At 43.3% G+C, this 22,832-nt stretch overlaps 1 protein-coding gene across 1 annotated transcript in view; it reads right to left on the bottom strand.

Moving 5' to 3' along the window:
• The window catches only part of FAT3 (FAT atypical cadherin 3), a gene marked incomplete at both ends in the record, with an annotated part of 451,188 nt that overhangs the window by 114,200 nt on the left and 314,156 nt on the right, over nucleotides 1-22,832 (bottom strand). The window contains 2 exons of the mRNA XM_083362083.1: nucleotides 106-302; nucleotides 17,101-21,174. Coding sequence (XP_083218209.1) covers nucleotides 106-302; nucleotides 17,101-21,174 — 4,271 coding nt within the window. The remainder of the gene's footprint in view (nucleotides 1-105; nucleotides 303-17,100; nucleotides 21,175-22,832) is intronic.

Genomic DNA, 22,832 nt, shown 5'->3' with positions numbered 1-22,832 from the left:
AGAAACACGATATGTAATCTGTTAAAAAAAAATTCTTCAGTTTTAATATATCCCTTTGTCTGATCTATCTTAATTTACATCCTGTTGAGAAAGCTGCCAACTAACCTGATCACAGACAGGGCTGTTGTCGTTCACATCTGTGACAATCACTTCCACTGCACTCTGGGTTACAAACAGTCCATCGGTGGCTGTAATGTTCAGCAGGTAGACATCCTGTTCTTCTCGATCCAGAGGTCTCTTGACGTACACCTTCCATTCATTCTGAACCAGGCCAAGGGCAAACTTCCCTTTGGGGTTTCCTCCTGTTGAGGGAGAGAGGGAGAGGGAGAGACAGAGAGAGGGAGAGAGAGAAAGAGAGAGAGAGAGAAACATTGCTGCAGGCAGGATATTAAGACATTCTAAAGGTTTCTCCGAATGATCTCAGCTTAAGCCAAAGAATTAACGCTGATCCTTGTTAGTTCTGTGATCTGTCATGGACTGGGGGGGGGAGGGCAGGTGAGAAGGTGGTTGAAAATTCAAAATCAGATTTGACCAAAAAAAAAAAAAAAGCCGAAAATTTCTAAGAGCTGTCACATTTAAAGCAGGGGGACGTGGGGTGGCTTAGCAATTAAAGACCCTGAGCTTGCCAGCTGGAAAGCTGACAGCCCGGGTTCAAGACCCGAGCCCTGACTGACGGGGTGAGCTGAGTGGTGGGATTCAAATATATGAACAACCGGTTCTCTGTGTGGGTGCCGCTTCCGGAAGTCCATTCTGGGCCTGGGCGACAAAAAAATTAGCTACCGGTTCTGCCGAAGTGGTGAGAACCGGCTGAATCCCACCACTGGGTGAGCTCCTATTATTTGCTTCAGCTCCTGACAACCTAGCAGTGAAATCATAGAAATGCAAGTAGATAAATAGGTACCCCTTTGGTGGGAAGGTAACAACATTCCAGCCACCCGACCATGGAAGCATCTTCAGACAACGTTGGTTCCCTCAGCTAAGAAACGGAGATGAGCACCATTCCCCAGAGTCAGACACGACCGGATGGAGGAATCCGTTACCTTCGCATATTTAAGCCACATTTTAATCCAGACACAGGTAGCCTCTGACTTACAACCATTTGTTTAGTGACTGTTCGAAGTTACAACGGCACTGGAAAAAAGTCACTTACAACCAGTCCCTGCACCATCACATGATGAAAACCGACCGACATGTAGTTACAACCGTTGCAGGGTCCCAGAGGTATGTGAAAGCTTTGTGACTTTCCCAGCAAACAAAGACAATGAGAGAAGCTGGATTTGCTCAGTGACCACCTGATTGTATTTAACAACTTAAGTGATGTGCTTAACAACCATGGCAAAAGAGTTACAACATTGGACACAACTGGCTTAGCAATTGCTTGCTGGACAATGGAAATTCTGGTCCCCATTGGCATCATCAGTTGAGAACTACCTGCACTGATTCAAACATGATGCAGATGTTACTCATCTTCACTTGTAAAAGTAGCCTTCTGCCCTCTCTTAGATTCTTCTCCCCTAAAATCAAAGAAGATGTAATGTGGTCCTATGTAAACACAATTAGCAAATTTGACATGCTAGGGACTCAACGGGAACCTCTCTGGTTAGGTTTCATTGCTTCTTCTTTCTCCCCTACCTCTCTTGCATGGATTTTCCTTGTTAAGCTATGATCAAGGATATACAGTACGTGCACCAACTAACCACGATCATTCTTGCCAACATAGGTGCCAGTGTAATTTCAGCTAAGATGATTCACAGGTAACAGAAAGTAGGAGACCACAACTCATGTAGGGGAAAAAAGAATAAAGCTGGTACAACAAATGGTGTGAGGATCATCCAAAATCCAGGGGTAGGCAACCTTGGCTCTTTTATGACTCATGGACTTCAGCATGGCTGGCTCAGCAATTCTGGGAGTTGAAGTCCATGAGTCATAAAAGAGCCAAGGTTGCCTACCTCTGCCCTAGATCATGAGTTCTGCCTGCACTATGCCATACCAGAACCATCTCAAAAGACTTCCCCGTTCAATATTCTCTTCTGCAAGTGAGCAGTTCTGCCTTATGTTTCCTCTCTCTATATTTCTGTTCATTCAGACATTGTCCTCTAAAGATAGCCCAGAGCTGAAAACCCTATCTAACATGTTGTCAAGGTGAGGTCAGGAGGATGCAGATTATAATTTGCCTTCATTAATGAAAACCCGGTCTTTAATACAACTGCTAAAGTTAAAACTCAGCCATAGTTTTAACTGGGACACAGTGAGCATCCTAGACCAGGGGTAGGCAACCTTGGCTCTTTTATGACTCGTGGACTTCAACTCCCAGAATTCCTGAGCCAGCCAGTTGAGGTCCACGAGTCATAAAAGAGCCAAGGTTGCCTACCCCTGTCCTAGACCAAGCTAGTGAATTCCTGTAAACCGAAGCGCTCAGACAATTCAGCCATCAAAAGGCACATAAACACCTACATACCATTCATAAGAAACAATCCAAAAGCCAAACAGGAAACAAAAAAAGACCAAAATACCTTCTTACCAGCAATCAACACTCAGATGAGCAAAGATTAATACCAAGATTAACCCCAATCGAAGAACTGCCAAACAAACAGTAAATCAAGGAATCACTGAGACCACTCTCACCAACAGTGGCAAGCCACTAGATATATAGGTAAAGGTAAAGGTTCCCCCGCACATGCGTGCTAGTCGTTTCTGACTCTAGGGGCTGGTGCTCATCTCCATTTCAAAGCCGAAGAGCCAGCGCTCGTCCGAGGACATCTCCGTGGTCATGTGGCCGGCATGACTAGATGCCAAAGGCGCACGGAACGCTGTTACCTTCCCACCGGAGTGGTCCCTATTTTTCTACTTGCATTTTTACGTGCTTTCGAACTGCTAGGTTGGCAGAAGCTGGGACGAGTAACAGGCGCTCACTCTGTTACGCGGCACTCAGGATTCGACCCGCCAAACTGCCGACCTTCTGATCGATAAGCTCAGTATTCTAACCCACTGAGCCACCGCGTCCCTTATACTAGATATATAAAGGACTGCAAACCCCACTTCCTACTAGGACTGATGACGTTACCTAGTTTGGTAATGAAACCTCTGCAAAAAAGCAACCAAGCTCAGAGAGCAGCGAAGACTCCGCAGTTCAACTCCTGAGCTACAAACATTCTCTTCTGTTGGGATTACTAAAGAAGTAAGAGCATTGTTCTCTCTTGCCACCTATCTTCTTGATGCTTCTCGAGCTCCTTTACAATTCTGAAGAATGTTTCCATAGGCCAGACAAGGCAACATGCCACGCTGACAACCGTACCCTGGCCTACTGAAAATGCCTTAGCTAATTATAGTCTGCATCCTCTTGATCTCATCTTGACGACATGTCGAGACGCCGGCATTTCTCCCAATGCCTCCCAGCAGCACCTTTCTATGCAAACGACAGTCAGTCACGTGAGTCAAGTTTGGAGACGGTGTCCTTGTTTTACTCCTCTTGAGCGTAATCAGATTCAAACAGCGAATAATCAATAGGCTTCCCGTTACAGTGGCACAATTCTCTTTCCACTTCAGTCTGGTGGGGGGGATGTGCTTCAAAACCCTGCCTCACTCTGGTTACCAGGACAATTTCATTAGCTGTTGATTATGCAATCAAGGGAGTGTAGCAGGATGTGCTAATGGAGATCACCTCCCCCTCCCCTTTTGATGGTGCTGTTTCTGTATTCGTTTCACTGCTTGTTTGGGGGTGGGTGGGTGTATGTGTGTGAGTTGAGTGCTGATTTCCAGAGCCTGCCAAACACACAAAGACACATGATCTTTAAGTAGACCTAACAAGAGGTCGTTTAAAGAGCAGTTTCCAGATAAGGCCAGCAATTAAAGTAAATTTATACAAGAGGAAAAAGCCAGCAAGGAAAAGATGAAGCTAATCAGCTCACTATTACCCTAGAAGTGTGACTGAAGACAGTGATATTACTTTTCCACATCATTAAATTACAAGGTACAAAAATCAAGTCAGAACGCTTGTCTTTCCCATTTTCTACAATGGAGCTATTTCCAATGCTGGCATTTACAGGAAATAATGATTTTGATCCATATTCATTCATGTTCCCAGTACTTATTTATGCCTTGATGCTAAAAGTCTATGGAGAGTCTCAATCATCCAAAGGTGCTTTTTTCCCCAAAAGGCAACTGAATTTTCTTGGGTCTCTCCCCCCCCCCCCGCGCCTTATGCTTTCACAGAAGCGAAGTCTTTCTGTGAACTGAAGAAGCTTCTTGAATGAGAAGGGAAATGTCTTCAAGGGGGGAAAAACCCCAAGGAAGTCTGGTTGCCTTTTGGAAAAAGCACCTTTGGGACTTGATGCTAAAAGTTACATTTCTCTATGAGCAGAGGTTTTAACACCTCCAAATCAAGGAGCAATCAAAGCAGACAAACTATCAGAAAACCACAGCCTAATTAAGCAACCACCATGAACACTCCCACCAACATTTGACAAGGCAAGCTGCAACAAAGATGATTGGGGGACTGGAGGCTAAAACATATAAGGAACGGTTGCTGGAATTGGGTATGTGTAGTTTAATGACGCGGTGGCTCAGTGGGTTAGGACGCTGAGCTTGTCGATCAGAAGGTCGGCAGTTTGGCGGGTCGAATCCCGAGTGCCGCGTAACAGAGTGAGCGCCTGTTACTCGTCCCAGCTTCTGCCCACCTAGCAGTTCGAAAGCATGTAAAAATGCAAGTAGAAAAATAGGGACCACTATGGTGGGAAGGTAACAGCGTTCCGTGTGCCTTTGGCGTCTAGTCATGCCGGCCACATGACCACGGAGACGTCCTCGGACAAGCGCTGGCTCTTTGGCTATGAAACGGAGATGAGCACCGGCCCCTAGAGTCGGAAACGACTAGCACGCATGTGCGGGGGAACCTTTACCTTTACCTTTTAGTTTAATGAAGAGAAGGACGAGGGGGGACATGATAGCAGTGTTCCAATATCTCAGGGGCTGCCACAAAGAAGAAGGAGCCAAGTTATTCTCCAAAGCGCCTGAAAGCAGGACAAGAAGCAACGGATGGAAACTAACCAAGGAGAGAAGCAACCTAAAACTAAGGAGAAACTTCCTGACAGTTAGAACAACTAACCAGTGGAACAACCTGCCTCCAGAAGTGGTGAATGCTCCAACACTGGAAGTTTTTAAGAAGAGACTGGACAGCCATTTGCCTGAAATGATATAGGGTTTCCTGCCTGAGCAGGGGGTTGGACTAGATGACCTTCAAGGTCCCTTCCAACTTATTATTATTATTACTATACAAAAATAATGGAAAAAACCCCTTTCCTTCTAGCACTGACGATGTTACCTAGTTTGGTAATGAAATGTCAGCAAGAAAACAACCAATCTCTGAGAACACCAAGGATCCCACAGTTACATTTCCCTGTCTGCAAACATACAATTGTCACTTTCAATGGACATATTCTGGTTTGATTTCACCATAGGCATCTCAAAGAGAGCTTGTTCGACCTTCTATTTGGACCTGTGACCACAATGATGGCCTCAAATTTGGCTTTTGCATGCCATAATGTAAATCATAAGCAGAATTCAAGATTTGTCTAATGCCTATATTATTTAGTTCTGGGAGTTACTAGCTCAACACTTCTGGAATGTAATGGTTTGGGAAATGTTGTTGCATGTAAAATGACCTGTTTGTGCAATGTGGTTTAAATATTTTAAGGTTAAAAGAAGTGTAATGTATGTGCTCTGTGTGTGCATGGCAATTTGTGACTTAGGTCTTTTGTTTCCCCTACTCATATACCTGCCTGCTTATAAATCCAGTTCTCTGGTGATTAATTAACTTTTCTGCTAACATAATAAGCAGCACGGGTGTCTTAAAAGCATTCTAATTAATTCATTTTTTCTGTGCATTTTTTAAAATACAAGAATCCCGACTGCAAATATTAAGATGTTTCATGTTAAAAAAAAATCTACTGGAATTTTTTTTTCTTATGTTCTGCTTACATTACAATATACAAGGCCTACTTAAAAAAAGTCTGACTTTTTCAAAAGCTTTAAAGCTCAAACAATCAGCATTATACCGTCTCAAATCTCTCGTTCTTGTTTACCTCAAGTCTGAACACCCCCACACCAAATCGGCACATCTTACAAAAGTTAGACATGTTCAACTACATAAAAGGAATGTGCAAATCCCCAAGAAAAATAAACACTTTAAAACACAGGAATAAAACACACACAGAAAGTTTAAAAGGTCAAAATACTGCAGTTTTGAATAATCTGCTGTAAAACTTTCTGTGAGTTCCTAGAGTTAATAAATTAACAAAATGCTAGTCTTTTCTCTTTGCCATTATGATGCTCACTGCTATCTCTGGTGATCATTTGTGCATCATACATTTGGGTGGGTTTTTTTTCCTGCATGGTAGGTTTTAATGATGTAAAGCACTGAACTGGCAGAGGATTCACACCTGGGTGCAAGGAACTGCTACTGCAATAATAATAATAATAATGGAAAATGGAGAGAAACCATGTCATATACAATAACCTCAAACATCCCATAAATAAGTGTAAACTGGGAAGACCCAGATTTAAATCTACCTTCAGACATGAAATTAACTGAGGGATGCTCTTCAGAAGCATCATGTTTTCTCAGCCTAAGCAGTTCCATATTTTCCAGGCGTGCAAAGGACCCAAAAACAAAACAGCGGGAGGAAGGAATATTATGTATGTTTGTCAACTTGAGTTACTTATAAAGTAATAAAGATGGGATGAACATCTAATAAATAAATAATAAAACACCTGCACTTGTATATACCTAACACGGTTATTTTTAACTTTGCTTTGTTTCTTTGTGGCTTAGCACACTACCCTCATTGGTTAGTTTATGCTTCAGGTTGTTGTTCACACCCAGAAATTGGGTTAACAAATAACAGTTGGAAGGGACCTTGGAGGTCTTCTAGTCCAATCCCCTGCTCAACCAGGAGACTTTATATCATTCCAGACAAATGACTGTCCAGTCTCTTTTTGAAAGCCTCCAGTGTTGCCCACAATTTCTGAAGGCGAGCCATTCCCCTTATTAACTGTTCTGTCAGGAAATTCCTCCTTAGTTCTAGGTTGCTTCTCTCTTTGGTTAGTTTCCATCCGTTGCTTCTTGTCCTGCCTTCAGGTGCTTTGGAGAATAGCTTGACTCCCTCTTCTTTGTGGCAGCCCCTGAGATATTGGAACACTGCTATCATGTCACCCCTATTGATTCAAATACCAAGTTAAGTTTTGTGAGCAAAATGAGAGAGCTGTTCAAAGAATCAGAAGGGGGGGAAGAGAATGAGGAAGGTTACATTATTATTGGAATGCTTTAGAGAATGGATGGGTCATAAACTGAATTTACAACAGGATTAAATTTGGAGCTGGTCAAAGATCTCACGGTGAACGGAGGCTATGAACATGTAACAGAGAAGGTACTTCTCCTTTTCCAGAATCTGACCCATTATTAATCCCAGTGATGGGAACATGCTAATTTACTGATTCATTAGCATTAAGGATTCCATGGATTTTAGGAACACCTGTGAAGAGGGAATAATTCTTTTTCTACGAAGGCAGAAGAGAATGGGAAAACGTCTAATAAAATGCTGAAGCGAGTGAAAACATCCCACCCATTTCAAGTCTAAGTTCTCCCAAGAGCACAGTAAGCAGTTGTACGATTTTACATCTCTTGTTGAAATGAATTTTCCACACTTTATACAGGGGCCACCGCTTTTCCTTAGAGGTAAATCTAATAAGTGTTCGGAGTGCACTAAGCAACATTCCCATTAATTATCCTCCCCCACTCCTTTTAATTCAGTGGTCTACTTACTCAACTCAAGAGTTCGTTAAGTAAATGGTTCATGCATGGTTGTATTTACAGAACAGCCTTTTGAGCCTCAAAATGACAGAATGGCTTTGGCAACGAAAAAACAAACAGACAAATTGATCTCAGTGGAATGTTGTAGCTTACACAATGTGCTCGTTGTGGGGCAGAGGCTCATGATCCCAATGCTCGGCCAGTAGAAAAAAAACCCCCATACTTTAGAAATCCTCAGACTGCAAAGGTTTTAAATGATGTACAGTTTCTGATCTTGGAAATTAATGTAGCGGTATGCCCATGTAGTAATTTTCTAGAATTTATATCTTAATAATCAAAATGAAAGCAGTGGGCCCATGTTCAGGCTAAATACATCTTAGCTTTCACCCTGGTAAGCTTTTTCTAAAACAAATGCAGCTGGGTGACATTTGATATTTTAGTATTAAAGTTGACTGCAGACTATGATGAACATCAGCAACAGGCTGCTATGCATATACAAAGCTTGACAATGTATAAATACTTGCTCTACAGTTTCCAAATAATTTATTCAAGAGACTTGTTTGCCAGACTCATATCAGAGAAGCCTTAAGTACAGCATGTGAAGCTATTCCATTTCAAACTGATAACATTATTTGTTGTCGTGAGCCCCAGATTTATAAAAGAGAGATCAACAAGGCTCTCAACTCCAATCACTGCTAAATACTATGTAACTTCATGGGAAAAGAGATATAAAGAATGAAGCTGTATCTTTTGGTCATCTTGGTTTGATTACAGGTGCACTTTCACTAACTGTGTTCCTCCACATTGCCCATCTGTCCACCCACCCATCCATCAATCAATCCATCTCCATTTATTTATTTTCTATAGCCACTCATCTCAAACAAGTGACACTGGGTGGCAAGCAATCATAAAACAATTAGAACAGTCAGAAAATGCTACAAAATTAAATATATCAAAGAGAGAAGCAACCTGGAATTAAGGAGAAACTTCCTAACAGTGAGGACGATTAACCAGTGGAACAGCTTGCCTCCAGATATCGTGGGCGCTCCATCACTGGAGGTTTTTAAGAAGAGCCTAGACAGTCACTTATCTGAAATGGTATAAGTTCTCCTGCTTGAGCAGGGGGCTGGACTAGAAGACCTCCAAGGTTCCTTCCAGCGCTATCCTATTCTGACATTCTAATACACACTGTATGACAGTGAGAAAAATAATGTCATCATAGATGACACTATAGCCAGGAAACGGGCCCTTCACATTCTTGGGCCGACAGACCCACATAGAAGCCCAGGTCTACAAGGCCTTACAAAAGGCCAACAGGGTTGGGGACATCCTCAACTCTGAAGGGAGAATGTTCCAAAGGGCAGGGGCTATGGAGAAAGAGTGTCTTCCATTCCCTGTCGGTTGACACGCCTTGGCTGACATGATCAAGCTGAACTGAATTGGATGGTTTGAAACCACTGGGAGAAGACATCAGGTATCCCAGCCAATAAGCCATGAAGAGTTTAAAGGCGACAACCATCACCTTGAATTACATCCAGAAACACACAGACAACCAATGCAGCTCATGCAATAGTGCTCTTACCATATTTTGCACCAGTTGAAGCTTCTGCATGCTTTTCAAGGGCAATGAGAGCACACTGCAATCATCCAAATGAGAGGTCAGAAGGGACTGTAAGCTGAATCAATGACCTCCTGGTCCGGGAATGGGTGTAAAACTGGCACATCACCTGAAGGTGTGCGATGGTCCTCCTAGCCTCAGCTGCCACCTACTCCTCTAGCAGGAGTCCTAAGACCAGGAGGACCCCCAGTTTATGCATGAGATCTGTCTGGGGCAGTGACCTCATCCCAAAGGTGGAAGAATCCTGTCACAGGAGGGCCCCAAGAAACTCACATGAGTCAAAGTCCACTGTGGCTCGCTCATCCAGCCACTAGGCAGGACATTCACAATAGCACCATCAGCATATTGAGGAAACCTCACTCCAAACTATCAGATGACTCCACCCAGCAATCTCACATAGATGTTAAATAGCAAAGGAGAGAGAACCGAGCCCTGAGGCACCCACAGAGTAGGGGCTGGGGGCTGGATCTTTCCCACCTATCCTCACTGACTGGAATCAACCCTGGAGGAAGAAGGAGAACCCACACAATACAGTGCTGCCCACTCCGAAGTCCCAAAGCCGGTCCAGAAGGATACCATGCTGGCTGAGGAATTCTGGGAGTTGAAGTCCACGAGTCATAAAAGAGCCAAGGTTGCCTACCCCTGGTTTAGGGCTAGGATAGGCAACCTTGGCTCTTTTATGACTCGTGGACTTCAACTCCCAGAATTCCTGAGCCAGCCATGCTGAGGAGAAAGGGAGAGGTTTCCATGCTGCATCTGCCTCACTACTACCAGACTGAGGATATTTTATTTTTCACATTTCATTAAAATGTATTCATTATATTAATTCACATTCTGGGTCTTGATATTATTTCCCTGATTACAGCCACTTTTCTGAAAACAACAACTCTTGCAAGCTATTTAAGATCACATGCGTCCTTCCGCCCAAACGCTTAATCCTGTAGAAAGAGGTAAGTGGCAAGAGATAATTCTTTTCCGGGCAAAAAAAGCTTTATAATGCTGCAAAGAGGGTTCTCTTTTCCTGCTATCAGAAAATAAAGCATCTTTTCATGTCGGGCTGAGTGGGCTGAAAAGCAGCAAGGAAATGAGCTGAATCCCACATCAAGCTGGGTGCCAGATTCTAAATGGCAAGAGAAATGTTAAGTCCCTTGCTTGTCTACACTTGTACATGCAGATTTGTTCGGCAGAAACAACAGACCCCCATCCTGTGAGCTCTTTGGCTAATGCACTTCTTTCCCAAGATATTCTTAATACGGTGCAATTTTGCCTGTGCCAGGGTCACATCAGCGGAGTACGAAGTATACCTCTGGGATGAGCCCATAATGATGGCCCTGTTTTTGCAAAAAAGGAACTGTGTGGCCACACCAGATAACAAATTTTTAAGTGTGACCTAACTTTCTCTCTCTCCCTCTTGTTTCGCTTGCAGTTCTGAGACTGCCCTTACATCCAGACTTAAAATCAAGTGTTCATTATGTGCAAACGGCAGCAAGAACAGCAGACAGAGAGAACTTTGGGAGTCTGAAAAGGTCTCACTTTCACACTGAATAAAGTTCTCCTTGGGGGGGGGGGGACAAAACAAAAATAGACCTGAATGAATCAGTTCCCTCGGGGAAGGCAGAATCTTGAACATGCACTGCTTGCAGAGCCTCATCTAACCTGCTTTAGCAACTGCAAAACAGTGTAAATCTGAATTAGTAGCAATGAAAGGAGTTGGACTTGGAATCCGCTAACAGTCCTAAACAAGCTGTTTAAATTAGATTTGTCCTCAAATTCGCTGCCTGTTTACTCAGAAGCAAAAATCTCCCTAGACCAGGGGACTTCAAAAACTTGGCCCTTTTGTGACTTGTGGACGTCAACTCCCAGAATTCCTCAGCCAGGCAGTTTGGCTGAGGAATTCTGGGAGTTGAAGTCCACAAGACATAAAAGGGCCAAGTTTGAAGACCTCTGACCCAGACTCTGGCAAATCTAGACAGCACACTAAAAAACAGAGACATCACCCTGTCAACAAAAGTGCGTATAGTCAAGGCTATGGTCTTCCCAGTTGCAATGTATGGCAGTGAAAGTTGGACCATAAAAAAGGCTGAGCGCCAAAGAATTGAGGCCTTTGAACTATGGTGCTGGAGAAGACTCCTGCGAGTCCCTTGGACTGCAAGGCGATCAAACCGGTCAGTCCTAGAGGAGATCAACCCTGACTGCTCTTTAGAAGGCCAGATCCTGAAGCTAAAACTCAAATACTTTGGCCACCTAATGAGGAGGAAGGACTCACTGGAAAAGAGCCTAATGCTGGGAAAGACAGAGAAGGGGACGACAGAGAATGAGGTGGCTGGATGGAGTCACTGAAGCAGTAGGCGTGAGCTTAAATGGACTCCAGAAGAAGGTGGAGGACAGGAAAGCCTGGAGGAACATTGTCCATAGGATCGCGATGGGTCGGACACGACTTCGCAACTAACAACAACGACCCAGACTCTATATGACTTCTGAGAGCGCCAGTACTGAGAAGCCTTACTGCATCATGCATGGGATGTTTTCAAGAGCTGATCAGCTGGTTTGCTCTCAGAACGGTACAGTAGTTCTCAACTTGCAACACTTCATTTAGTGACCGTTCAAAGTTAAACAGAACTGAAAAAGTGACTCATGACTGTATTTCACACTTACGACTGTTCCAGAATCCCCACGGTTACTTGGCCAACATTCGGATACTTGCCAACTGGTTCATATTTATCACAGTTGCAATGTCCCGGGGTCATTTGATCGCCATTTGTGACCTCCTGACAAGCAATGTCAATGGGGGAGACAGATTCACTTACTAACTGAACCGCTGCAGTGATTCCCTTAACAACCGTGACAAGAAAGGTTATAAAATGGGGCAAAATGCACTGAAGAACTGTCTCGCTTAGCAACATAAATTTTGGGCTCACTTGCAGGACTACCTACTTACACCTTTATTACTTTCTGCATTTACGGTGGATATGGAATTTATGTATTTTTTAAAATCACAACTGAGAGTAAATGAGGGCAGCCTTACTACTCTCTAGTAAAAAAAAAAAATGTCCTGAGGTCTGCTTGCTGTGGTTTCAATCTAAATGCACCGCATGACTCAAGCTTGGCATGGAATGGTCTCTGTTTAATGAGGGCAAACAGATGTTTCAGTGGGATAGGGATGTTTCCATCCATCTTGGAAAGCCGTATGGCACAGCCTTTATTATTCTTTGCTTTGGGTGCACAACGCTGCTGTGTTTTGGAGACAACAACTTGGAATAAACAGGAAACGCAAGTCTGACAACCCCTATTTATCTTCTTCCCGGCTGAGGAACTGAAGCCATCCCATTCACTTCAATGGCCAGCTGTAGGACAATCCTGTTCCACTGGAAAAGAGGTTTCTGAATGGCACCTGTCATTCTCTCCTTTCCCTTTTTATTAATTCAGTTGGACTGGCAAAGGCCAATGAATTCTCAAGGGATTTAGTAACAGCTCACCATCCTTTTAAAAAATAAATAAAAATAAAATAAATGTCAGAAGGCAGGCTGGGTGGTGGGAAAGATAATACTGTATCGGGTGTTAAGAAGAAATTGGCTGAACACAAAACATAGAAATGGAAGGTGCCTGGTTATTTACAGGATTAAAAAGTGAGAAGAAATTTGTAGATAGTACGAGAGAGGGAAACTGCTTGACTTTGGGGAACTGCTGACGAAGAAGATTATATTGTGCTTAGTGGGAAGAAGGCAGCAAGCTAAGGCTTTAGGAATATCTTTGGTGTCCAATCTACTTTGTTTTGAAGCCTAAAAGGAGAGCTCAAACTGTCCTGCTGAATTTAATGACCAAGAATTTTTTGGCGAGATATTTACTGATTGGGAGGAGGATACATGAAAATAACAATACAGATTTTAAAAAGGCAAGAAAATGCCTGAAAAAAAACCTCTTGCCTTGACTCATGTGTTTGAAAAGTATGATATGCCTGCTATTCCACATCATTACCCCTGAAATGTTTTGTTGAACCCTCAGCCAACAAAAGGGGGCCAACTCTGAGATAGACAAACCAGAAGTTCATCACAGATTTCCAGTTTGAAAGGTTAATACTCAACTTTTCCAAGTGTTGTAGGAAGAAATCTTGGCCGAAAGTCTGGTAGAACAGAACAGCTTTACTTATTCAAGGTCACACAGTGATGTCGGGGCTGAGCAAGCAATAGCAGTAGCAATGGCGCTTAGACTTATATACCGCTTCACAGTGCTTTACAGCCTTCTCTAAGCAGTTTACAGAGTCAGCCTATTGCCCCCAACAATCTGGGTCCTCATTTTACCAACCTTGGAAAGATGAAAGGCCAAGCCAACCTTGAGTCGGTGAATCGAACTGCAGAATTGCAGTCAGTCAGCAGAATTAGATTGCAATACTGCATTCTAACCACTGCGCCACCACGGCAAGCGTTCACACATAGATCTTCCAAAGCAGGAGTTACACAAGGATGTCCACAAACATCTGCATCAAAGGCCTGGATAACAAAGCTAGACATAGATGCAGGTCTCTCGCTGAAGCTGTCACAATGACAAAATGATGCTGTGTGTGTAATCTGTAAAACTTGCGCAATAACATCAGGAAGCATCTGATATTACTTGGTGCCCTGTCATACTTCCCACAGACACAGAGCGAAATTTCTTATCTAGATGGCATGTCTTGGTTGCAAAAGACAACTGACACCTGGAAGGCAGCTACACAAATTCTGGACTGCAATCAACTCGGTATCTCATAAAGTGTGCACATTAAATTCCAAATAAGAGAAGCTATGCTACAATCATTCTTCAGCAAAAGGAGAACGAAGGAAAGAACTCAGCCAAGGATGGGGTTGTCCACTATTTCTCTGTGCCTACAATCTTTATCAAAGTCAGCTTATTTTGCAGATCTACTACTACTATTATTGTCTATGGAGTATCTCAGTCATCCAGGCCATGGTTGTCCCAAAAGTGCATTTTCAAAAGGCAACTGGACTCTGTTTTTCCTTGGGAGACGTTTCGCTTCTCATCCAAGAAGCTTCTTCAGTTCTGAAGTTCTTCAGTTCAGAACTGAAGAAGTTTCTTGGATGAGAAGCGCAACATCTTCAAGGAAAAACAAAGATCAGTTGCCTTTTGAAAAAGCACCCTTGGTACTACTATTACCGTATTTTCCGGCATATAAGACGACTTTTTAACCCATGAAAATCACCTCAAAAGTTGGGGGGTCGTCTTATACGGCCAGTCATCTTATACGCCGGAAAATACAGTATTATTTTATCCATACAGAGTGAGCCTCCATTCTTTTCCACTGGCAGTTTGGGGTTTTTTTAAAAAAAAAAACCACGAGCATTTCACTGATCTTTGCTATCTAGAAATTCAGAGAATGTGTTTAGTTAAAATCCACCCGCCCTGACCTCAGCCAATCTCCAAGATCAACTTTCTCCATTGTCTCTGCTTACTTCCACAGTGCTACAATCCTGCTCATCAATCATAATTGGTAACAGAGCCCCTTGCAGGATAGCACAGCACAAACCTAACCAATTAAAAACCTCCTGACTAATGTTCCATTTTCCTTTGTTCACAGTTGAAAGGTTAAACTGAATAAATACCCTAAGGGGGTGGAAAGGATTTGTGAATCTGAGCAATGGTCCCAGGGGTCTTGAGTTTTCTGCCAGCTTGATCCGGAACCTTTAGTCTCAGTACTACGATGGCAGCTCTCCAGTTGTCAGAGCTGCTAAATTGCACTCTGGGGAAGTTGGAGAACAAATGGCCAGTAGTTCCTATTTAAGGGAGAAGGCAATTCACACAATATGGTTTGATCTAGCCGTATAATGCTTCTCATTCTTAGATTTGTTTTTCTTCCTAGCTTTTCCCCCTGGCAAGTGCAGGGCCTTCTTTTTTTGGATCCACTCAGTGTTTGATCCATTGGTTGGGACAGAAATTGCTTGTCCTTGGAACTAGAATTTCCATCTCCTGGTTTCTCACCTGGTGCCTTAACCATTACACTAGACCAGGGGTAGGCAACCTTGGCTCTTTTATGACTCGTGGACTTCAGCTCCCAGAATTCCTGAGCTAGCATAGCTCAGCATGGAAACCTCTCCCTTTCTCCTCAGCCTGGCTGGCTCAGGAATTCTGGGAGTTGAAGTCCACGAGTCTGCTGGCTCAGGAATTCTGGGAGTTGAAGTCCACAAGTCATAAAAGAGCCAAGGTTGCCTACCCCTGCACTAGACCAAACTGACTTTAGCTTCTTATGCTTAGATCTTTACTTGAATTACTTAACTATACCGGTACCCAGTTGTTGCTATCTAGCTAGCTATGTCTGTTTTTTATTTGCCACATTATATTTCTGTTTCACTTCCTTCTATCTGTAACACTAAAGGCAAAAATCTCTCTATCCATGTTTCTCAAGAGGCTAGAGATGCCAAGAGTCACTTTACTTACAGAACACTCTGTATTCCAGTATTTGAGAGACTGCCACAAAGAGGAGGGTGGTCAACTTATTTTCCAGAGCACCAGAGGGCAAAACAAGAAACAACGGTTAGAAACTAATCAAGGAGAGAAGCAACCTGGAATTACGGAGAAACTTCCTAACAGTGAGGACAATTAACCAGTGGAACAGCTTCTGTCCTGAAATTGTGGGTGCTCCATCCCTGGAGGTTTTTAAGAAAAGACTGGACATTCACTTGTCTGAAATGATATAGGATCTCCTGCTTGAGCAGGGGGCTGGACTAGAAGACCTCCAAAGTCCCTTCCAGCTCTATTCGAATTGACTGCTTTGTTTGTTTTACGGGTGGTCCTCACTTAACCACAGTAATTGGGACCAGAATTTATCCTGCTAAGCAATATGGTTCTAAAGTTCAATGTCCCATGACTGTGCTGCTTAGTGATGGCAGTTCTGCAGATCCCAGTTACTGTTGTTAAATGAGGACCTTATGTAATGGTAACTTCTGATTTCATGCTAGCTTCCCCCATTGAGTTTGCTTGTGGGAAATCGGCAGGGTAGCTCACAAACTGCAAGCACAGGACACTGCAACAGTTGGAAATCTGGGGCAGATTGTCGAGTGCCTGGATAACAATGGCATGTAGACTTATATACCGCTTTATACTGCTTTAGAGCACTCTCTGGGTTGTTTACAATGCCAGCATTATTTCCATACTGCCCCCAACAATCTGGCTCCTCATTTAACCAACCTCAGAGGGATGGAAGGCTGAGTCAACCTTCGAACTCCAGGCTGTGGGCAGAGTTTGCCTGCAACGCAACACTTTAACCACTGTGCCACCAGGTCTCATGATCACAGGGTAGAGATGCTGTGATGGCTGGAAGTTTGAGGACTGGTTGTAAGTCAGTTTGAATGGTTACTGCGACAAGTGGTCATTGAGGACCACCTGTAAAATTTGGGTCTGCTCATTTCTGCTTTCTAACATTCTTTTTAACCAGAGAAGCCGGGCTGGAATGAGGAAACATCTGCAGGAAATTGTCTATGGAGGTTCTCAGTCATGCAGGTCATGGTTGTTCCAAAGGTGCTTTTTCAAAAGGCAACCGGACTTTGTTTCTTCCTTGATGTCTTTGAGGAAACACAAAGTCCAGTTGCTTTTCGAAAAAAGCACCTTTGGGACCTCTGCAGGCAAAGCCTAAGCTGCCGCAGCACGGTTTCTTCTTACAGTGTAACGCTAGCTTAGAAAGGAACCTTACCTGTAATATGGTAGCTAATTTGGTGGTTAATGTCAGAGGTATCTTCATCCCAAGTGCTAAGGACAGCCACGACTTCTCCTGGGGGGTCACTCTCTTTCACAGATCCCCTGTACATATCCTGCTGGAATATGGGAGCATTATCGTTGATGTCCATCACGGTGACGGAGATTAAGGTGGTCGAGGAGAGGGAGAGGGCTTCTCCCAGGTCAGAGGACACCACAGTGAAGGCAAAAGTGGGGTCCTTCTCATGGTCTAAATCTTTCAAGGTGCTGATCCAGCCACTGTTGCTGTCAATAGTGAACACCTCCGAGATCCTGTCGATATCCAGTTCTGTTAAGAGAGAATAGGTGACTTGACCGTTGGCCCCCGAGTCTGCGTCAGTTGCTTTGACTTGTACAAGTTTAGTCCCTATTGGCATCCCCTCCATTACGATCGTGTCATACTTGGTTGCCTCAAAAATAGGTTTGTTGTCATTAATGTCCAGCACTTTAATGTCCACATCCACAGTTACTACAATGTCCACCTTATCAAGCTGTAAGGTTGCAGCCACTTTAAAATGAAAGGCGGGATCTGCCTCATGGTCTAGCCTCTTGTCCAGTTTTATAATGCCGGTGTCTTGCTCTATAATAAAAACTCCATCCTTATTGTTTCCAGTCAATTCACCATTAACTGTGCTGTAGATGACTCCTTGGTTAGGCAACACGTGAAGAGCATCAATTGTACTCCCTATCAGGGCATCTTCTGAGACTGTAAAGGAATACTGAGGTTGAGAAAAAGAAGGCAAGATGGTTTCTGGAGGTAAAACATGTATGTACACAGGGATAAGGGAATGCCGTATGGGAATGCCACTGTCAACGGCTTTGACAAAAAAGGATAGCACCGTATTTTTCAACTGGTTGAAATTCCCTTTGGTTACCATCCACCCATTGTCTGGGTCAATTTCCAGGAGATCCGCAACAGAAACAGAGGCTTCGCTGTACAGGGAGTAGACAATCCTAGCATTGGCACCATCATCAGGATCAAGAGCTTGGACCTGGGTGACTAAGTGACCTTTCCCCACATCTGCTTTGACACTTGCTCTATATTCCACAGTCATGAACTGTGGGGCATTGTCGTTTTCATCCACTACTATGACTCGGATGGTGCAGAACATGCTCCTCCCTCCACCATCAAGAGCTCTTAAAAATATGGTGATGTCACCTTCTGAAGGGAGTTCCCGATCCAGTTTCTCCGTGGTGAGGATCTGCCCTTTGTTATCAATGACAAATCTGTCTTTGGCAAAATCATTGATGATGGAGTAACTTATCTGACCATAGATGCCCGAATCTGCATCGGTTGCTTTTACGTGAATCACCCTGGTTCCCGGGACAGCGTTTTCTCTGACTTCTGCCACGTAAATACTTTGTGTGAATACGGGGCTGTACAAATTAGCTCCAAGAATCTGGATATGGACTTGAGCAGTGCTGGTAAACAAACCATCAGAAACGGAAACGTTCAAGCTGTACATTGATTCCATTCTCTGCTTCCGATGATTTGACAGTGTGATTATACCACTTTTGGCATCCATCACAAAACTGGTACGGTCATTTCCAGATAAGATACTGTACTCCAATCGGTCAAAATCGGAGCTATCTGCATCGGAAGCCTGGACGCATGTCACAAAATGACCCCGAGGAGCTAATTCACTAACATAAGATTCATATATCAATTGATTAAAAACAGGAGGATTGTCATTCATATCGGTCACGTAGATATTCACTAGAACTTCACTGCTTAGAGGTGGGAATCCATTATCAGTGGCCCGTACTTTTAAGCTGCACTGCTGCATCAGCTCATGGTCCAACAAACGAGCTGTTAGGATAAGGCCACTGGTCCCGTCGATATGAAAATAATCCGTACTATTGAAAGTGTCCTGGACTATCTGGTACTGAATGATTTTGTTATTGTCAGAATCTGCATCAGTAGCAATGACCTGCAAGACAGGAGTCCCAATCAAAGAGGCTTCGGATAATGTGGCATTGTAAGCAAAGTGGTCAAAAACTGGAGCGTTGTCATTGATATCTTTGATAATTAAGTCCACTGTAACTTCAGCTCGGGCGCCGGTAAGAGCATCGCTGGCTCTCACCGTCAGCTTGAAAATGGGATTGAGTTCATAGTCTAGTGGGCTGATGACACTGAGGACTCCTGTGTCAAAGTCAATGTTGAACTGATTATAAGGATCCCCATCTATTATGATGTAAATGATACCTTGACCTTCTGGGCTGGTAGCATTGATGCTCAGGATCGGGGTGTTCATTTCTATGTCTTCATTTACAGAGGCCGTGTAGAAGGGCTTGTCAAAGATGGGCATGGCTTTATTAACAATGGTGATAGGCAGTTCCACCGAAGCAGACAGTGAGGGGTCACCTCCATCTTTAGCTATGACAATAATTAAATATTCTATATTGGATAAGTCAGAGTTAAAGGGTGCTTTCAAGGTGATGCTCCCACTGTGACTGTCGATTTCAAAGTGCCCATAGTCCTCCTTCAGTAGGTAAGATACATCCCCATTTGCACCCTTGTCTTTGTCAATGGCCCTCACTCGGTATATCAGAGTGCCAGGGTCAGCCTCAACTTGAACAGCAGCATAGTATGGAAGTCCAACAAATACCGGAGCATTGTCATTGATGTCTTCAATGAGAACTCGGACAACCACCCTGGCCACCCGCAGATGGTCCAGCTCACGACTAGCCTCCACCACCAATTCATATAATTCCTGTTCTTCCCGGTCAAACGGGAGGCCAACAGTTTGAATAAGACCTAAAGTGGGTTTGATCTTGAATTTGTTCCCTGGATTTAAAATGCTGTACTTCAAGGGCTCGTTGAGACGATTTCCAATCGCGTTGACCACTGCTACTTTGGTGATGTTGGTGCTGTTCTCCAAGATGGACGTAGAATAATGGCTTTGAGTGAAGTGAAGACCGCTATCCATGGCTTCCTTGACCATGATTGTCACTATAGCACTACTGTAAAATTTCCCATCAGATACTTTTACTATCAGCATGTAATGGTCTTTGGAAAGGCTGTGGTTTTTTATAGTTAACACCCCAGAAACCGAATCAATGAGAAAATATTCTGTGTTCCCTTCAATCAGGCTGTAAGCCAGCTCAGAAGGGACTCCTAAATCTGGGTCCACAGCTTTGACTTGAAGAACCTCCACTCCCACGTAAGTTGGCAGAAGCAAGATGGTTTCAAACATGGCCTGACTGAACACTGGAGGATTATCGTTGACATCCGTTACATCAATGGTAACTTCCACGGGACTTTCTGCAGTAAGCTGTGGATTGCCACTATCTCGAACGTGAACGTGGAAGTAGAAATGCGGGATGGTTTCATGATCCAAATCAGCAATAGTTCTAATTGCACCAGTACTAGAGTCTACTGTAAAATAATTCTTGGCAGTGGACTCAACAATCTGGTAGACGAGCAGTGCATTTTGATTACTATCAGCATCTGTGGCTCGTATCACAAGTGGATGGTTTCCCACGCTCCGGACTATGCTATTGACAGGTGCGGCCTCACTGATGCTGCCCAAGTATTGAGAAAAAAGAAAAACAGGTGAGTTGTCATTTTCATCCACTATCTGGATGTTTACAGTGGCATTCGATGCCATCCCTGCCATGTTTGTGGCTTGCACAGTGAGCTGGTAAGAGGAAGTATGTTCATAGTCAAGAGATCTCTGACTTGTGATGACACCAGAATAAGGGTTGATCGCGAAGGCTCCGTCTATATTGCCATCTCTGACTTCGTACACTAATGTAGACTGACTGATTGCTGAGACTTGGACAACCAAAGTCCCAAAATCAACATTTTCGTTTATTTCAGCTTGCCATTCCTTGTGCGTGAATTTGGGGTGGGAATTGTCCGACATGGTCACAGATATGCGGACAATGGCAGTCGCTGACAATGGGGGGGAACCCTGGTCAGCTGCTTTAACTGATAGCACAAACTGGCCCATGGTGGTCAGGTCTGGTTCTTTCAGCAAGGTGATGATGCCTAGAACTGGTTCAATCCTGAACGTGTTTCCGGTGTTCCCTGAAAGAATGAAATAGGGAAACAAAAATTAAATGCGAAATTTAAACACGAGGGGAAAAAAAATCAAACTATAATATCGGAGACAGAAAAACATTTCAGTGGGCACCTACTGACATCACATTAAGAGAGTCATATGTGTTACCCATAAAACCGAACTTGAACCAATCCTTAAATTCGTAAGCTACCAATTCACAACCCATTTCCTTTCTTCAATTTTTCTCCACATCTTTTATATAATGGACTTTATTCTGAAAGCGACTGAGCGTTCGAAGTTTATCCATCAGAGAATACACCCAAAAGGTTTTTTTTAAAAAAAAAATAAAAATAAAATAAATAGGGAATAGATGTAAATGCTGTAGAAAAAGTCAGACAAGCCCATTGCTGAATACAGGAATTACTTATTTTTCAAATGAAAAGGATTTGGGGCAGGAAATAGAAAAGTCTGTGCCGGAATTATTTTGTGTAGAGAACAGCTCATTTGGGGAGACTTACACAAGCCAATTAAGAAGCCAGCCAGGACTTTAAAAGTTTCCAACTTGGCGGAGATGGCAAAGATCTCAGCGTATTTGAAAGATCAATCGCAACAGAGATATACCGTGGAGTGGAAGAGATGGATAGATTATATTCAGAATAAATATGGGACTAAAAAGTTTCACTTAGCATTTGAATAAGTAGCGGATTTATATGATGTATAATTAGCTTGTAGTTATTTTATTAAGAGTTAAAGTGCTATAGAATTTAATATCTTATTGTTGTTTGCATATTTTAGATTATGTTTGTTTGTATTTTTATACCCTGTATTTAGCTCTGGGAAGTCGGGGAGGGGGAAGGGGAGGGGAGAGTTGGGGAGGTTTGGGGAGAGGGGAGGGGTTTTGTATTCAAAAATGTACTGTAAAACTTTTCAATAAAAAAAAGAAGCCAGCCACTCCTGTTCATATACTTTGGTGTGGTGGTTAAAACGATGGGTCTAGAAACCAGGTGACAGTGAGTTCTAGTCCTGCATGTAAGCCACTTTGGGCCGGCCACTTTTTCTCAGCCCAATTTACATCACAGGGTTGTTGTGGACAAAATAGGAGGAGGAAGGATTACTATAGGTATACAGTATTCACAGTCTTGAATTACTTATAAAGTAATAAAGGCAAGATAAAAACCTAACCAACGAATCAATCAATGAATGAATGCTTGGATCATTTTTGGTAAAAATGCCATTGGGGAAGCTGGATCTCAGATGGGTGACTCGGAACAGCAAAACTGGTAAGATTGGAGGTCTTCTAGTCCAACCCCCTGCTGAAGCAGGAAACCCTACACCATTTCAGACAAATGATTGTCCAATCTCTTCTTGAAAACCTCCCATGTAGGAGCACCCACAATGTTTGGAGGGAAGTCATTCCACTGATTAATTGTTCTGTCAGGAAACTTCTCCTTAATTCTAGGTTGCTTCTCTCCTTGGTTAGTTTCCATCCATTGCTTCTTGTCCTGCCTTCAGGTGCTTTGGAGAATAGGTTGACCCCCCCTTTTTATGGCAACCCCTTAAATATCAGAAGACTGCTATCATGTCACCCCTAGTCCTTCTTTTCACTAGACTAGACATACCCAATTCCAGCAAACGTTCTTTATATGTTTTAGCCTCCAGTCCCCTAATCATCTTTGTTGATACT

Source organism: Vipera ursinii, assembly GCF_947247035.1.
Source record: "Vipera ursinii genome assembly, chromosome: 4".
Taxonomy (NCBI): domain Eukaryota; kingdom Metazoa; phylum Chordata; class Lepidosauria; order Squamata; family Viperidae; genus Vipera; species Vipera ursinii.
Note: the sequence above shows the minus strand (reverse complement) of the source record. Positions and strands in the feature narration are given on the sequence as shown.